Source organism: Panthera tigris, chromosome E3 (assembly GCF_018350195.1).
Source record: "Panthera tigris isolate Pti1 chromosome E3, P.tigris_Pti1_mat1.1, whole genome shotgun sequence".
Lineage (NCBI taxonomy): Eukaryota > Metazoa > Chordata > Mammalia > Carnivora > Felidae > Panthera > Panthera tigris.
In genome coordinates this window covers 38,909,924-38,927,364 of record NC_056675.1, presented here as the reverse complement: position 1 = coordinate 38,927,364, position 17,441 = coordinate 38,909,924, and the positions used below count along the sequence as shown (strand labels likewise).

General features: G+C 60.7%; 1 protein-coding gene across 3 annotated transcripts; it reads left to right on the top strand.

Moving 5' to 3' along the window:
* Positions 1-154: 154 nt before the first annotated feature.
* LOC102964125 (elastin-like) lies at positions 155-16,221 on the top strand. 3 transcript variants are annotated; one of them, XM_042972228.1, is made up of 39 exons: positions 155-280; positions 1,918-2,094; positions 2,930-3,056; positions 5,372-5,404; positions 6,207-6,236; positions 6,358-6,387; positions 7,049-7,084; positions 7,414-7,446; positions 7,531-7,625; positions 7,942-7,974; positions 8,081-8,134; positions 8,564-8,584; positions 8,675-8,707; positions 8,792-8,833; positions 9,151-9,210; positions 9,924-9,953; positions 10,028-10,060; positions 10,148-10,183; positions 10,387-10,416; positions 10,499-10,531; positions 11,142-11,177; positions 11,530-11,559; positions 11,652-11,684; positions 12,473-12,508; positions 12,674-12,706; positions 12,791-12,826; positions 12,910-12,942; positions 13,054-13,089; positions 13,410-13,541; positions 13,815-13,859; positions 14,188-14,229; positions 14,345-14,377; positions 14,806-14,865; positions 14,945-14,974; positions 15,052-15,111; positions 15,245-15,358; positions 15,625-15,669; positions 15,769-15,822; positions 16,063-16,221. In XM_042972228.1, the coding sequence occupies exons 1-39, from the start codon at positions 175-177 to the stop codon at positions 16,086-16,088; spliced, it is 1,986 nt and encodes a 661-aa protein (XP_042828162.1). In that variant the 5' UTR covers positions 155-174; the 3' UTR covers positions 16,089-16,221. The 3 variants fall into 3 exon arrangements, with proteins under 3 accessions (XP_042828162.1, XP_042828163.1, XP_042828164.1); XM_042972229.1 differs by lacking the exon at positions 13,410-13,541 and having other exon boundaries at positions 8,675-8,833; XM_042972230.1 differs by lacking the exons at positions 13,054-13,089; positions 13,410-13,541 and having other exon boundaries at positions 8,675-8,833.
* Positions 16,222-17,441: the final 1,220 nt, after the last annotated feature.

Here is a 17,441-nt window from a genome sequence, read left to right as displayed (position 1 = left end):
CCCTCCCCGATGCAGCCCATCAGAGGCTCCCAGGCTCAGAGGCTCCGCCCCCGACGTCCCGGCGTGCGCGTCCCCGCGCCCTCTCCGGCACCTCAGGTCGTGCCGTCTCATTGCGCAGGCGCGACGTCTCGGCGCTAACAAGGGCGGAGGCTGCGTCGCCGTGCAATCTGGCTGATGCGGCGTGGCGCGTGGTGGGAGCTGGGGCGTGGAGTTGTCCCGTTCGGGTCCCGGGCCGGGGACGCAGCTCCAGACCCCAGTCCTGCACCCACGGCCGTCGCTGGTCTGGCTTAGTTTTCTATATTCTAAAAGAGGCGGTCTTTGCAGTTGGCCTCAGAGGCGCCTCAGGAGGGGGTCGCTCCGGACGGGACGGGAAGTGCCTGCGCTCTGCGGGTCCCAGCCGGGTGGGGTGCCCTGGGCTCGCTGGCTCCTTCCTGCGTGTCGTGCACCGCACCGGGAGGCCGGACATCGTCCCCACCCCCCGGGAAGCCCACCAGGCCGGCCTCGGCCACCTCCGAGGCAGCCCGAAGTATTCTTTGGATTTGAGATTTGAGCTCAACTCCACCCTACCTCCGCCCCTCCCTGGCCGAACGACCTTGGGGACCCACGGGGCCTTTCTGAGCTTCGGATCAGCCACCTGCAAAAACTGAGCTGGTGAAGCTTCCCGCACCGAGCTAGAGGTTCACATGGGAGGGATCCCCTTGGAGTTCTTAGCAGGGAGCCCCGGCGGAGCAAGCGCTGGTCCCTAACACTGGCGCGGCTCGCGGGTGCGCCTTCACGGAGGGGACCTTTTATCCGTTTAACAGTGGGGACGGGGGGGGAGTCACACTTCCGGGCCACCCTCTCAAGAACGCTCCCCAGCGCGTCGCATCTCCTTTCCCACCTGGTTTCCTTATTATTACACTTTACTTCTATCTGAAATTCTCTCCTCTAGTTATTGGTTTACTTGTTGACCACCCGTCCCCCAGTTTTCTAACAGGTTAGAGTTCCCAGCCCGTTGTGGTGCCTTCAGCGAACGCTCCAGTGTGTGGCCCAGCAAAGGAGGGCCTGGTCCCCCGGATTAGGTCCTTGGACCTAGAGCGTCTCTAGGGGCCGCATCCCCACCCACCTCCGCCCACCCTCCCCTTGAATTTGCATCTCTGGCAGCCACAGCCCCAGTGACTCAGTCTGGATCCTTGTTAAAGGCCCCAAGCTTGTCCCCAGGAGGCCTGGGGAAGCAGGCAGGCCCCTCTCCAGCTGCCAGCCCCTCCTGCAGGAGTCTGGGTCCCAGGGCCTCTTCCAGCTGCCCAGTCTTGAAAGCCTAATATGCAATGACCTAAAAATAAATATTTCTTTAAATTCGAAAATATACTTCCGATGGATATTTCACTGTGTGGAAGGACTATAATATGAAGTTAAGTACAGATAGTCGCTAAGAGCGTGGGCGGTGAAGTGAGGAAAACGAGGGCTCTACCCTGCTCTGCCACTCAAAAGCTGTGCTATCATAAGCAAGTTGCTTTATGTCTCTGGATGTTTCCCTGCGGAGAGATTAGTTCCTACCTCCTAGGGCAAGAGCACTAAATAAGAAAACGAATGTGAGGGGCACCTGGGTGGCTCAATCAGTTCAGAGTGGATCCTGGCTCAGGTCATGATCTCACGGTTGGTGAGTTTGAGCCCTGTATCTGGCTCCTTGTTGATGGTATGGAGCTTGCTTGGGATTCTGTCTCTCTGCCCCTTCTCTGCTCACTCTCTCTCAAAAATAAACTTAAAAAAAAAAGAAAATGAATGTGAACTGCCTTGAGTTACAAGGCTGAGCAAGCATACAGTAGGAGCTTACTGTTTCATAATAACAGTATATATATATATATATATATATATATATATATATATATATATATATATATAACAGTAATATTTTGCTAACTGTATAGTATTTTACAGGCTTCACAGCAGCTGGCTGGGCCACAAGGAAGTTCCTGGTAGAGAGGGATCGGGCCCCCACACCCGGCCGGGGACCACAAGTTCCCAGACCAAAGAAACTGGCTGGGGCTCCGTTAGAAGGAAGCCCCCCCACCTGCTTCCCAGGCTCTGGATTCCCCGCGTCCCACCCACACACAGGTAAGAGCCGGCTTGAACCCTGCGCCCCCGTGTGTCCCATCGCTGCAACAGCACCGTCACCCAGACTTGCAGGGAAGAGTCACCCCTCACCTAGGAAGCCCCCGCAGGGATGGGGCCACAGAACAGGAATACCGTGACTTAAGAGAAGCAGGGAAATGACGGCCCCAAGTGCAAATGTGGCTACCCTAACGGAGAAGAGATTGTGAGGGGTGCTTCTGGGGAGCTGGCTACGTTCTGTTTCTTCATCTTTGTGCCAGCAGCACTAGCTGAATTTTGTTTAAGTTTATTTATTTATTTCGAGAGAGAGAGCATTAGCAGGGGAAAAGAGAGAATCCCAAGCAGGGTCCACACTGTCACCGCAGACCCCGACGCAGGGGCTCCTTCCCACAAGCCGGGAGATCATGAGCCAAAATCGAGATTCCGACACGCGACCCACTAAGCCACTTAAGCGCCCCAGTAGCTGTTTGTTTTGTGGGTATTTGTTATATCATACATTTCTGTCCTCTGCACGCTTCTGTGTGTTTGCCCGACTTCATGCTGGCATAGGCTTTAATAAACTGGCAGGTGAGTGGAGAGGGAGTTCACAGAGGTCAGCTTTGCACCGGGCAAGTGCCTAGAGGTGCCGGGCAGTGCCCTAGAGGCAGCCAGCACAGGGATCCAGGCTAAAGGGCTGTCAGGTGCACGGCCAAGAGAGTGACCTGAGGGGACTTCAGCACAGGTGCAGGTTCAGAAGGCGCCCGCCCTCCCCTCCAGCTGTCCTCCACAAATTCCTACCCCGGCAGGTGCCGCTTTGAGCAGCTGGCTGCGAGTCTATCGACAGGCTTTACCATTTTAGGCGACACACTTCCTGGACCTCTGCCTTGCACTCTCAACACCCAGCTGTCACCTTGCCCTGGCCCCTGGAAGTCGCTCCTCTGCTTGGAAGCTGGACCACCATGTCCCCTCACACTTAGGAGCGAAGGGTACCCGAGGCCCGGGCTCCATCAGGGGCTCTCTCGGTCCCCAAGTGGTCCTTGTGCTCTCAGGCCAGCCTGGCCCGACCTGAGGGAACTGGATGTGCTGGGGTGGGGGTGGCAGCACTGCAGGGGCCAGGGGATGCCCCACTGGGTTCAGCCCTGGCTCTGAGCAGCCTCCAGCTGGCCCAAGGCCCCAGGCTGCCTGGCATTTTCCACCGGCCCATGCCAGCACCAAGGCAGCCTGGCAGTGGCCATGGGTACCCGCATTCCCTTTGGCAGTAGCCTGTACCTCCTGCACGGCCCCTCCTGGTCTGTGCCTACCTCATCCCGGGCCAAGCTTCCCTGGCACACTATGGGGAGAGCCTTGTGTCTGGGTCTGTGTAGGGGGCCCTTAGCTATATGGGCTCTGAAGCAGACACCCTGGGCCTAGACTGGCATAGGACAGAGAGCGGTGCAGTGTCTGGGGTGACCTGGCCTGCTGCCCGCCCAGCAGTGTGTGGCGTAGCAGAATAGGGGACTGGACCCGAGGAGCCCTGCAGACTCTCCGGCAGCCAGTAAAAGGTCCAGCCCCCAGGACTCTGGGTCACGGCTCTATGCCTCTGTACCGGGCAGGGAGAGTGGGGGCGTGTGGGGTGCTGCGCCGGGGTACTGGGCTGCAGGCACCCAGTGGGAACATAGGGGCCCTATGTGTGTGTGTGTGGGAAAGTGGGTGCCGGGGCATGGCCATGTGCAGGTGGGAGAACAAAGAGGGAGGTGAGGTACAGGCACATCTCAGTGCAGGGGGCGGTGGGGGGTACTCCAAGTGAGGGTGTATCTCGTAAAAGCCCTGCTGTCCACTATGGCTGGAGCTGGCCCCTGTGTGTGTTGCGATCTCAGAAGCCTTACAGCAAGAAGACCCGTGTCGCCCACTCCCCGCGGTAGCCCCTCTCTAGGTCCCCGCCCTGGCTGGCTGTATCCTTAGACAGAGGTGCCAGGAGGTGCGGGCTGGGCAGGGGCCAGACCATCAGACAGGGTGTGGGGCCTTCTGGACTAGGGCCCAGGGGGCCTGAGTCACTGTCGTCCCCAGCCAGCTCAGTGGGGTTCACTCCTGGCACTTCCCGGGGCTGCCTCTCCCGTCTTCCCCTATTTGGGTCCTCACCAAGTCCTCACGCAGGCCTGGGCTCCAGGCTCATCGGCCCACCCCCGAGAAACAGAGCGCTAACTGGCTTCTGGCACCCTTCTTGCGGTCCTGTCCCCATTCCACCTTAAACAGTGCCCTCCCACCCCCGCCAGCACCCCCCCAGGGGTAGAGCCATTGCTGCTGGAGCTGGCCAGGAGAAAGGGGTGAAGCTGAGAGGGCCTCCTACAGCGGGTGGGCCCCCACCAGGCTTTCAAGGAACAGTGAGGATCCCTGGACAGGCTCCCTGGGTGTCACCACCTCCTGTAGAAGGGAGGCCGGGCCCGCTCTTGTACGTGCAGCCTCTGTTGGGAGACCATGGGCCACCTCCTGGTATGGTCCCCGAGCCTCCAGGGCTAGACAAGCTCTTCCTGTGGACACGCGGCCTGTTGTCGTCCCCTGTCTGTTGGCGTTTCCACACGCCTCTGGAACACTCTGGTCTCTGCCCCCCGCCCCCGCCCCGCTCTCTGTGTATCACAGTAACTCATCAGAGTCTCCCCTGCCTGCCCCCCCCCCCCACATTTCTGGGCCTGGCTTTCCCTCCTCTCTCCGGCTCTATATGGGCTGGGCCTGGGGTGCCTGCCTGCCCCTTGCCAGCTGCTGGGAGGGAATCTGAGCCCCCGAGGTCTGGCGCCGGGGCCCCAACCCTGACGGGTGGAGGAGCCCCAGGGGCCAGGTGGGGGCCTGTCCCGGCTGTCAGCACCCATGATGGATGAGGGGTGGGGCGGGGAGAAGTCGAGGGGTTGGAGTCATGCCACAGAGAGAGGTGGGGGCTGGCCCCCTGGGTTCCGCCAGCAGAGCCTCTGCCACACACAGCTGGGGGGCCCGGGCGAGACCCCACCCAGCAGGGGTGTTTAAAGGCCCGAAGGGTGGGTGCCATCCTGTCCCACTCGGCATCATGGGCACCTGGGCCTTCCCCGCGGCCCTTTTCCTGCTCTGCCTGACTTCTGAAAGCCTGCAAGGCGGTGAGGGCAGAAGGCGGGCAGCTGAGGTTGCTGAGGTTGGGTTTGGGGGGCCTAGGTACAGCCCTGGGCCAATGCTGGGGCTCCGGAGAGACGGAGGTCCGGGTGTGAAGCCCGTCCTGGGCAGGGGATGGATGCCTGGGTCCTGCTCCCTCTCCACCTCTGGGGTCCCCACCCGGAGTCAGCACCTCCTTTCTCCCCAGGGCTACCTCCATTGTCTCCAGGCCTAGGGAAAGGTAAGCAGTCCCTCCTGGCACTGGGGTCAAGGAAGAGGGCCTGGTCTCTCCCGCAGGGGTCTGGGAGCCCTCTGGGGGGGAGAGCCCCAGATGTTCCCTACCTAGTTCTAAGATCCAGATGTGGGCCCCAAGAGAGCACAGGGTCCCTCCCTGACTTCATAGCAGACAGTCTCGTCCATGGTCAGCTCAAGTGTGTGGAGCAAAGACACCCCACACCTTTGGAACAGGAATGGGATGGGGCATGAGAACATCCCAGAGGAGGGGTTTGAACTAGGTTTTCAAAGGGGGCAAGCTGTGACAGGGAAGGGGAAGCACATCCAGGCAGTAAGACAGGGCAAAGGCCTGGAGGCAGGGCAGGGGGGAGAAGACAAAGGGGCCCAGGGACGGGGGGAGGGGGGCCAGAGTGTCACAGAAGGGTCTTCACTCCAGGAACCTGTGGGGTCTTAAGGGTGGGAGAAGGGGATCCCTGCTGAGACCAGAGGCACCTGAACTGCAGGAGGGAAAGATTAGGAGGTGGGGCGTCAGGAGGATGAGATTTCCGGGAAGGGAGGCATCCCAGAGACACTCCAGAGTCGGAATGGAGGGTAGAGGCAGACACACCCCTGTGGGAGGCGCAGGGGATCTGCCCCCTCCCTCCATGACCCTGCTGCTGGCTACTCACCTGGCTCTGTCCTTGCCCCTCCTGTGACCAGAGGGGAAACTGAGGCCCAGAGGGGGTTCCGCTCTTGCAGAGTGGGAGGGCAGCATTCAGGTTCAGACCTTTGCCCCCTCCCAAGTTCGCCTCCTTCTCCTCAACCCACAGGCTTAGGGACCCCCAATGGCTACAGATCAGGTAAAGCTGGCTGAGAGGGTGGGCAGGGCGGGAGAAGCTGTGTCCTCTGAACGAGGGTGAGGCACCCCAGCCCTTGGCCCCTCCTGGCCCCCAGGCTCAACTTCTTGTTTCCTCCACTCAGGCTACGGCCCCCCCAGTGGCCTGGGAGCAGGTGAGAGATGGGCAAATGGGATTTGGGGGTTGGGAGAAGCAGCTGCCTCAGAATATGTGGGGACAGTGCTGACCCTCTCCCCGCCCCCCCCCCACATACACATCCCCCACCCACCCCTACCCCCAGGTAGAGAAGCAAACCAGCGATCCCTTGTGGCAGGCGTAGGTCTCTCCTTTTCCTGCTGCACACATTCCCCTCCCCCCTCGGAACCCACCAAGATGGCTCTGGTGTCATCTCACCCGTGGACCTGCCCTGGGCATCCCCAGTCTTTCCTCTCCCTGCTTCTTCCCTGTGCTGCCCCTGCTGAGCCCCACTCTGGGGCGAGCAAGCATGGCTCACTGCATGTCCTCTGGGCCTGCGGGAGCGGAAAGAGGGGAGTGGGCTCCAAGGCCCCCTTTCTGTGCACCAGCAGTCCTGTCCACCCTCTTTGGGATGGACCGACCGGAGCTGAGTTCCCATAGGCCTGCTCAGAATGACCGGCAGGGGGGAGCAGGGGTCCTGGGCGACCTGAGGAAGGGGATCCGGGGTCCCTCACCTGTGCCCTGGGTCTCCCCTGGCTTCAGTGGGGATGTTCAACCTCAGAAGCCAGGTGGGCCCTGCCCAGCCCCAGCTCTGTCTCCCCGCCTTTCTCTCACACTCCTGTCTCCATTTGTCCCTCCAGGATTTGGGAACGGGAATGGCCTGGGAGCCCAGCCAGGTGAGACTGGTGGGCTCTGGGGTTGGTTTTCTCTGTCTCCCTCCTAGACCTTGGAGGGGAGGGTCAGGTTTTTTTAAGGATTGAGGGGGCAGATCGGGAGCCTTCTGACTTGCTGTTTCCGGCTGGGTCTAAGGGCCTCGTACCCCTACGCCGGGTAGACCCCCAAACCTCCCCAGTTCATCCCTCCCTCTCCCGATGGGCCCCCAGCTCAGAATGGCTACAGAACAGGTAGAGGTGGGCCCAGGGTGATGGGGAGCTGGGGCCAGGATTCTAGAGGTGCTCCTGAAATGGGATCCGAGACCCTCACTTGATTCCCATCTCCCTCCCAGGCATTGGAGGGGGTGTGAAACCCCAGAAGCCAGGTGAGCCCCCCACCCTGTCTCCCCATCTCTGCCCCCTATTATTCCCTTATTCCTCCCTGACCCCATCCTGCCCTTTCTCCCCAGGGTTTGGGAACGGAAATGGGCTAGCAGCAGGGCCTTCCCAGGTGCGGTCGCCCAGCCAGGTGTGGTCGCCCAGCCAGGTGCGGTGGCCCAGCCAGGTGCGGTGGCCCAGCCAGGTGCGGTGGGAGAAGAGGGATGGGTCTGACATGGGGCCGATGAGGCTGGGTCAGCATCAGGAGTGTCTTCTCCCCGGCTCCCCCAGGGCAGAACTGGTGACTTACTGGAGGTGGAAGGGGACCATAAGAGTTCCTCATGTCTGGCTGGGGGAGGGGAGAAGGGCACCCTTGCTTCACCCCCACCTCAGCTGGGACCCCAAAAGCCCCCTGCCTCACCCCACAGCTCAGCACAGCTATGGAACCCCAGGAGGAGGCTGGGTCGCTGGGATCCCCTCACCTGCCACATCTTTCTCCCCAGGTTTTGGAGGTGGTGTGAAACCCCAGAAGCCAGGTGAGACACCCCCCGTCCATGCCCACCCTTCTGTCCACCTTGTTCTCTGTCTGGCTCCCTTTGGAGCCCAGTCCCCTCCTTATGCCGTCTGGCTCTGCCTCCCCAGCATATGGAAATGGACTGGTTGCTGGTGCCTTCCCGGGGCTTGGAGCCCAGCCAGGTGAGGACACCCGGAGACGGGGCCCCGGGAGGGAAAGGAGATGCGGGTAGAACTGGAACCAGGGAACCAGAAGGGGAGAAAGTTGTGGGGAGCGGCTCAGCCTCGGTCTCTCCCCAGGCCTGGTAGGGGGATGCAACCTCAGCAACCAGGGGAGGGGAGAGTAGCCCTCTCTGCATGTCCCCAGCTCGGGCACCGTGTCTCCCTCTCAGGAGCTGTTCCCCTCATTGGGCTGCTGCTGCCACTCCTGTGGCAAGAGCCATGGTCTCGGGGAGGGCCTTCCCAAATCCCAGGCCCTTCTCAGGGCATGCTTCCTGCAAAGAACAGTTGAGGGACACAGAGGTCCTGGGTGAGGGCAGCATAGGAGGCGGTGAGCCCACCCTCAGCAGCCACACTGGCCCAGCTCCAGCCCTGCCTTCCCTCTCTCCACAGGCCCTGCGGCTCAGGGACCAGGTAGGGGTGGGGGCCAGGAGGATATGGGGGGGGGGGGGAAGGTTCAAGGGAGCTCCAGGCTTCTTCACCTGGTCCCTGACCCTTTCTCAGGAGTTGGAGGGGGCGTGAAACCACAAAAGCCAGGTGAGCCGCACCCTGTCCCTATGTCCCAATCTCCTTTCGCCGGGTCTCCCGGCCTCCCCTTACTCCCTCTCTCTTTCTCCCTAGGATTTGGCAATGGGAATGGGATGGGAGTTGGAGCGCAGCCAGGTGAGGGCGCCTGGTCCAAGCTGGGGCACGTCAGGGACTAGAGGGGGCAGAAAATTTATTGCTGGCGGGAGATTGCTGGGGTGATGTCCCCATGTGGCTCCAAATAGATCTTGCAGCTCAGAATGGCTTTGGACGAGGGGTGGCGAGGGGGTGGGGTTGAAGCTGGGAGCCTGGCTGGGCTTCTGGGTCCCTCATTGGCTAGTCTCTTCCCCAGGTTTGGTGGGAGTAGAAAAGCACACGAGCCAAGTGAGCCCCACTGCTTGTCTCCCTGTCAGTCGTCCACATCCTTCTTACTCCCTCTTGCTCTGTCTCTCCAGGATTCGGGAACGGGAATGGGCCGGGAGGCGGCGCCTTCCCAGGAGCAGGAGTACAACCAGGTGAGGGCCCGGAGCTCTGGGAGAGCGGGGGTCCCTCAGGTGGCCAGGTGTAGTTATGATTCGGGGGCCTGACCCTAGTTCGGAGGGACGACGAGGGGCCGGGCAGCGCCCCCCAAGTCTTCCCCATGCCCTGGGGGATGTGGGGGAGTAAAGCCACAGAAGCCACATGAGACCCCCAGGCCACCGCCTTCCCCAGCCGGTGTGGCAGACAGCCGGGGTGAGCAGGTGGGGGACAGGCCCCTCCGGAGCCTGGGTCGCTCTGGGGGAGGACAGGAAAGGAGCATGAAGGCAACAGACAGGCCAAGGCGCCCGCCGGGTTTGGCAGGGAGAAGACCGCTGGCTGGGGCCCGCTGAAACACCTGTGGGTGCTTGAGCTGGGGCCTCCAAGAGGGGACCAGAGAGGGTACAGGCTGTGGAAACAGCTCAGCGGCTGAGGCGGCAGGAGCTGGCACTGAGCCTGCGGTTGGTGACAGGAAGCAGTGTCCGAGTCTGCCTTCCTGGCTGGTTGACGCACATGGTGGCAGTGATAACCCAACCAGGTGGCACCCAGGCAGCGGGGGGTGGCGTTCAGGCTCCCCAGGGGGCTGGGCCCCAAGGGCAGGTCAGTGACTCAACGGGGTGGGTATGGTGGTGAATTCAGAGCCACAGGGGCCAGGCTTCAGGGGGAGCCTCAGAAGAGAGGCTATACCCAGAGCCCTCTTGTTTTCCACCAGGCCCTGCAACTCAAAACGGCTATGGACCAGGTAGGGGCGTCCCAGGGCTCTGGGGACACCCAGAGACGGGGACTGGACCCTCACCTGCTCCCTGTCTCCACCAGGCTTTGGAGGGGGTGTGGAGCCCCAGAAGCCGGGTGAGCCTCGCCCCTGCCTGTCTCTCGCCACCTCCCCCAAACCTAAGCTCTCCTCCCCCATTCACACAGCCCCTATCTGCCCCCCAGGATTCGGGAACGGCAACGGGCTGGCAGCCCAGCCAGGTGAGACTGGTGGGGTCTGGGTGCCCGCATCTAGGCGTCCTCTCCCCTCCAGGCCTTGCGGAGGCCGGACTGGTAAATAATTGAGGGAGGGCTGAGAGAAAGCCTCCAGGATTCTAGCTTTCTGGCTTGTCTGTGAAGGGGGCACCTTCACCTGTACCTCAGCTGGCCCCAGATCCCCCCAACTCACCCTTCCTCTCCCACAGGCCCAGCGACCCAGAACGGATATGGAGCAGGTAGGAGCGGGGTGGGGAGGACCGTGGGGAGGCCTTGAGATGGGGGCTCCCCGTCCCTCACCTGCTCCTGTGTCTTCTCCAGGCTTTGGTGGGGGCAGGAAGCCTCAGAAGCCAGGTGATTCCTGCCCTGGTCTTATCTGTATCCATGAACCCCCTGAAGCCAGAGCACCCCCTACTCCCTAAGGATCCTCTCTAGGATCTGGGAATGGCTGGGAGGCAGGGCTTCCCAGGGGACAGGGGCCAGGCTTTATAAGGGGGGGGGGGGGCTGGGTTCCAAGTGCTGGGGAGATGGAGAGGTGAACTGTGGCCTGGGAGGGGCATGAAACCTCAGAGGCCCCTGTGAGGGGAGAGGTGGCCTCCCAGCCCTAGCCAGCTCTGTCCTGCCTCCTCCTGAGCTCCTCCAAGCACGGTCCCTCATCCCCATCCAGCTTTCCTTTCCCCCCACTCCCCCCCCGTCCCCCCACTTATGACAACAGGAACCCATGGAAGGCAGCCAGGTCTGGGTCCTGAGGGTTGGGAGAAAAGCAGGAGCTGGGGGTGCGTGGGGACCAAGAGGAGAGGTGTGGTGGGGTCCACATCAGCCTCTGCCTCCCCGGGCCTAAGTGAGGGGGGGCAGTAAGATCCAGAAGCCAGGTGAGCCTCACCCCTCCCTGTCTCTCTCCACCTCCCCCAAACCCTGAGCTCCCCTGCCCCCATTCACACCCCGTGTCCTTCTGTCCCCCCAGGATTCAGGAACGGCAACGGGCTGGGAGGCCAGCCAGGTGAGACTGGTGAGGTCTGGGGGGTGCAATTCTGGGTGTCCTCTCCCACCTCCCTCCGGGCCTTGCAGGGGCAGGGCTGGTGACCATTTCAGAACAGCTGGGGGGACCTCCACCTTAGCCAGCCCAACCCCCACCCTCCCCTCACCCCTCTAACTCACAAAGACTACAGAGCAGGTGAGGAGAGGAGGGCTTGGGGGGCAGCGCGTCTCTTCACCCAAGCCCCGTTCTGGGGGTCCTGCCAGACTCAGAGGGTGGAGCAGACGATCGCATGGAGGTAGCAGAGGAGGAGGCCCCAGGTTTCTGGCTCGTCCCCTGTCCTCCTTCCATACCTGAGCCTCTCCCGTCCACACAGGCCCCGTGGTTCCCATCAGCTACGGACCAGGTAGGGAAGCGCGCGCTGGGGCCGCCAGGGTTGTGGAGGAGAGGCCCAGAGATGGGGAGTCGGCAGCTCACCTGGTCCCATCTCTTCTTCAGGCGTCGGTGAAGGCGGGAAGCCCCAGAAGCCAGGTAAAGCCTTTCTCGGTCCCGGCCCCGTGATACTGTGACTTGTAAGAAGAAATAAGTATTCGATCTCCAGTTCTGGCACAGAGCTCCTAAAAGCGTAGTAATTTCCTAAAGGCCGCAGGAGGTGTTCTTTTGTTATGTTAACGAGCCGCCTAGGGTTGGGGAGCTGGTTGCCAGGAGATCCCACTCCGTGATTGGGTCCCACCTTCGGTCCCATCCTTTGAGCTCTGGGGAGGAGGCCGGGCTGGGGAATGAGAGGCTCTTCCGGTGTTGGTGACTTAGTCTGCCGGGCCGCGTAACAAAGCCTCCATGAAAACCCAAAAGGCTGGGAGGGGGCGGAAGCCCCTCGGGCGCTCCCGCAGGCCCTGGGCATTTCTTCCCTGCACTGGTCCTGAGTTCTAGCCTTTCTAATAAGCCTGCACTCTGAGAAGTCAAATGTTTTTCTGAGTTCTGTGAGCGGCTCTAGCAAATTAGCCAGACCCAGAGAGCTCGATTTCTAGCCAGTGGGTCAGAGGCACAGGTGACCCCTGGACTGGGGATGGTTCCTGAAGTGGGGGGTGGGCACTGAGCCCTTAATCTGTGGGCTCTGACGCCAGCGTCTGCTGGCATCTGGGCTGAGAGACACCATCAGACACCCAGCTGGTGTTGGGAGAGTTGCCTGGCGCCGGAGGTGGGGGGGATCCCAGAAAGAATTGGGACTGCGGTCAGGCCCCCACCCCTCTCTACCCCCAGAAACTGTCTACTCCCCCCACCGCCCCATTCCCCCTCATGACCCACACCCTGTCTCCCAGTTTACAGGAATGGGCTGGGAGCCGGAGTCTTCCCAGGTGAGGGGGCCCAGCCAGGTGAGGGAGGTAGGGGCAGGCCCTGGAGTGCTGGGGGGTGGGGTGGAGACAGGGGAGGACGGGGCACGGGGTGGGGCCAAGAGTTGGGTCCTGGAGAAGAGAAGGAGCAGGGTGGGGTCCCCTCATCCTGCTTCTGTCTCTTCCCAGGCCTGGGAAGGGGCATGAGCCCTCTGAAGCCAGGTGAGCCCACCCCTACCCCTCTTGGGCCTTGCCCTGAAGTCTGTGCACCCCAGCCCCTGTCCTCAAGCCTGCTTCTCTTCCCAGGATATGCCCCAGGGCCTGGGCTGCAGCTCCCAGCAGGTGAGTGCAGTAGGGGCCTCAAGAGGGGAGACAGAGCTCCTTCTTAGGAACTTGAGGTCTCAAGGCTCCTGTCTCTCCTGCAGCTCTTGGAGGGGGTGTGAAACCTCAGAAGCCAGGCAAGTGAGAGACCCCCCCCCATGTCTATCCTGCACCTCCTCCTGCCTCCTTCCAGAACCCTCCCCCACCCTACCATTACTGCCCCTCACATCCCTGCTTTTTCTCTCCAGGATATGGCAATGGGATTGGGGTGGGGGCCCAGCCAGGTGAGGCTCCTGGGGCGGGGCTGGGGGTTAAGGGATGTGCACCAGGAGGGAGGTGGGAGGGATGTTGCTGGAAGGCAGAGGGTCTGGGTGGGCCAACAGCAGGTGCCATGTTAGATGTGGGTCACCTTGCCCCCTAGCACTGCAGGAACAGGGCTTTTTCTGGCCTAGCCAGTGCCCCGCCCCATCCCCCTCCCCCCACCCAAGCTGTGTCTGTCCTGGAAGCCACTGAGGGCTGGTGGTTTGGCCAGGCTGAGGCCAGGAGAGCAGCCTGGGGTAGGCGCCAACTTGGGCTCACTGCCCTCCCCCCCCCCCCCATCTAGGTCCCTGCAATGGGAGGGTCCCTCCACTGCTGCTCCCCAGGCCTCCCACTTCGGGGGTCCCTTCTGACAAAGGGGGCGGCTGGGGCCCCAAATCTCAGCCCCCTCCCTCAGTGCAGAATGGCAAGTTCCCAGGTCAGTGTGGAGTGGGATCTGGGGGGCAGCAGGGGATACCTGGTCCCAGGAGGGCCTGGGTCTAGCTGGGCTGCCACAAGCCCCTGCCCATTCTCCAGCTGAGCCTGAGGCTATCACAGAGAGCCACCTGAGGGAAAGCCTAAACTGGCCCTGAGACCCCACGGGACCCCCAGTGTGGCAGCCCCGCCCCCAGCCCTTGCACCAAGGGCAGCCTGCAGCACTCCTGACCCTCCCTGCCCTAAGCTCACTCCTGTCACTTGGCTTTCTTCCTAGCACCGACTCCGGCCATCCAGTGGGGAATGAAACCTCAGAAAGCAGGTGCGAGTCTGTCACTCCTCCATCATCCTTGTGCCCCCCCCCGTCCCCCCCCCCCCCCCCCCGTCCCCATGCCACACCAGGGTCACTCCTCCATCATCCTTGTGCCCCAGTCTGCCTCAGCTGTTCAGGCTCCTTAGGGAAAGGAAGTTCCTCCCAGAGTTTACCCTCAGTTTCTCTTGCTGCTTTCTAAGCCCATTTCTTCTGATTCCATTTCCTGTCGATAGGGAGGATCCCTTCCTCCTCTTGAGAACCCATAAGGTCCGTCCTTGACCCCCAGGGCGTTAGGGAAAATCTGGGTACTCTCCGCTGATCTCTGTTCTCCCCACAGGATACCGGCCCCCCAACGGCTATGGAGCAGGAACAGAACTGGGTGAGAAGGCCCTTCCCTTTCCTGCCTCTCCTGTCCCCAGCTAGAGAGGAGTGGAGTCAAGAGACTTTGGCTGACCACCTCCCCCCAGTCTCCATCCCCATTTCCTCTCCCCCAGGCTTTGGTGGTGGCCTCAAGCCTCAGAAAGTCGGTGAGCGCCTGGTCCCCTGGGTGCAGGCTGCCACTGTCCTTATGGCAAGCCCTCCTTGCTCCCGTCTGTTGCCGCATCTGGCTCTTTCCCGATGTAGCCGGCACACGTTTACCGTGCACTGGGCCGTAATTATGGCCAGAACCAGGTGCCACCCTGTCTCCGGTGAGGGCAGAGTGGCAGACTGAGGCACGGTCCTGAGGTGGAAAGGGAAGCTGCCCAGAGGGAGGTCAGGAGAAGCTTCTGGAAGGTGGGACACCAGGGGTGGCACAGGGTTAGCCTACTGAGGGTGGGGAGAATGTGTGAGGCCCTCTCTGGGTTGCTTCCGAGTCAGTCTGTGTGTCTGCTGCCTCCTGTCTGTCCATGAGCTGGTCACCCTGGGCCCCTACCCCCACCACTCACCCAGTCTTTCTCCAACTTCTGTCTTGCAGGGTTTGGCTACGGGAATGGTCTGGGAGCCGGGGTCTTCCCTGAGGCCCACCTGCAGCCAGGTGCCCGGGGGCGCTGGGGTGGGGTGGGGAGCACTAGACGCAGGGGCTACTCCTGTCTCTGACCTTCTCCTTCCTCCAGAGTTCCCTGGGGCCAATGGCTTTAGGAATGGTGAGTCTGGGGGAGAGTGCAGGCGATGGGGAGAGGGGCATCCAGGGGCTGGGAGGAATCACTTGGTTCTCTTGCAGGGTTCGGGGAAGAAGCGCCAGTCTACCCCAAGGCAGCAGCTCCAGGCCCTGAAGGAAATGGTAGGAAATGAGTGTTTTGGGGGTGAGCGCTGGCAAGGGCCATGGGGACCACGCCAAGCGGGCGGGGGCTTTTGAGGCCCTGGATGTCCTGCTCTGGTGGGGACAGGTACCCACAGCAGCTCTCCTTCTGCAGGTCAGGCTGGGACCCTAAGGGGCTCCTCTTGGCCCTCCGTCCAGCCCTGGGTGCTTGCCCTGAAGCCTGGATATGGGGCTGGAGGTGCATATCCAGGGGTCAGGAGCCAGCCAGGTAATGGGCTATGTGGAAAAGCATTGTGGGGTTGTCCCGGTGGCTGTAGGGAGCTGCGCCCTGGGCCCAGGCCCACCCACAGCCCTGGAGAGAGGGAACAGGACAGGAACAGGGTGGGTAGGCAGGAACGGATGGGGTTGGAGGAGAGGCGAGGGGCAAGGGACCCTGAGCATGAACCTGGATGCTAGAACAAGAAGGGGAAGTGACAGACCCCAAGTGAAAGCCACTGGGGACTCAGTGCTCCCACCTTCTGTCCTTCCCCCCAGGCACATATGGACAGCTGAGGCCAGAGCTGGGCCCTGGACCCTTCGGTGAGTGGCAGTATCCCAGGGCCTGGGGTGAAGCCGGGAAGGGCAGGAGGACTTTGAAGTCCTCCGGTGACCTGGTGCCCTGGCTTGTCTGTGCCTTAGGCAGCCCTGAGGTGAAGAGAGGTGGCGGTGGCCTGCTGGGAAATGGCTATGGAGGTGAGAGGCATCACAGTGGCCCTGTCCCCCACTCACCCTGCGCCACCGTTGTGGCCCCTCCAGGCTGCCCTGGGGCTGGCCCTGGGGCTGTCCCAGCCCTTGGGAGGGATGGCAGGCTCTCAGGTCACCTGTAGGTATGTGCTGAGTGACTGATCTTAGACACCAGAGGAGGGAGAGGGCTCCAGTCGCCTGGGAGGTGAGGAGGGGTCCAGACTTCACCGGGGCCCTGCCTCCTCCCAGGCCACTGTTCTCTTGGAAAATGCTGAGCGCCGAGGCCCTTCCATCACCACCCATCCTGAGTGCCTCAGAACCACAGTCCGGTGTGGGTGAGGACGACCAGACCCTGGGGCTTGGCTTCTGGCCTGGGGTCTCCTGCGGGCTGAAAGTATTAATAAAGACCACGTGCTTCCCTGTTTGCCTCTTTGTGCTGTGGTAGGGGGATCGCTGGCTGGGGTGGGGCAGCCCCGGCCGGCACCTCATTCATCCATCCCACGTCCATCCATCCATCCATCACTTTGCCCCGCTTGAGTCGGGGGGAGCCACAATCAAATTAGGGGACGTGTGCATTATTTCTGTGTGAATTTATAGTCTATTTATCAGTTATTCCACTAAAAATCTTTTTCTTTTTGATTTTTTAAAATGTTTTTATTTTTCATTTTTTGAGAGAGAGAAGGATAGAGTGTGGCCAGGGGAGGGGCAGAGAGAGAGGGAGACAGAATCCAAAGCAGGCTCCAGGCCCTGAGCTGTCAGCCCAGAGCCCGACGCGGGGCTCGAACTCACAAATGGTGAGATCATAACCTGAGCGGAAGTCGGACCCTTACCAACTGTGCCCCCCCCCACCCCGGTGCCCCTCGAAATCTTTTTCTTAAGCCTTTCACTTGCTTTCCAATGGTATTGTGCTAATTAACTTTACAATTTGGATGTAAAACTCACTCCCACATTCTTGGATGAATGATGCAATAATTATATTATTATATATCTAAATAAATTAGAATTTGCCAGATCTGACCTCTCCCTGAAGATTTAGCATGCCTTCCAAACCTGATGACCTCAATTCCCTTATACACTTCAGTTACACACATAAGCTCCTTGATCTACAAAATCCAACCACTAAGTTCTTTCTGAGTACTTAAAGGGCTCTTGGAAACGAAGAAATCAGACATTTACCATCTCCGATTCCCGAACGCTTTCAAACATCTTAAAAAGCCAGTTACTGACCCAGTATCAGTATTATACTGGGTTAAACAGGATTGCCTGTTTTTCTTACCCCACGAGTACAGATCTTCTTGCACAGAAATGTGGACACCCAGTAGTCTTTTGCCCGGCTCCAGCATGGAGGTGGCACAAGTGGGGACTGACCCGCTGTTCTGAGCTCCTACTCAGAGGCAGGCCCGTGCCAGAACCATCTCTCTGAGCCTCTGGCTTATGGCCTTTTGCCCTTCCAAGCCCACGCCTCTGGCGACCCTCACAGTAATCCAAATAAGGCTTAAGGTTGATCAGCTTTTAGGAAATTCTGTGAACATCAGAATTGCGGCCTGATTTTTCTTAGCCAACCTCATTTGATTTGCTCTCTTTGGGAGTCCTAGATTTTTCCTTTTTCACAGAACTACTCATTTAAA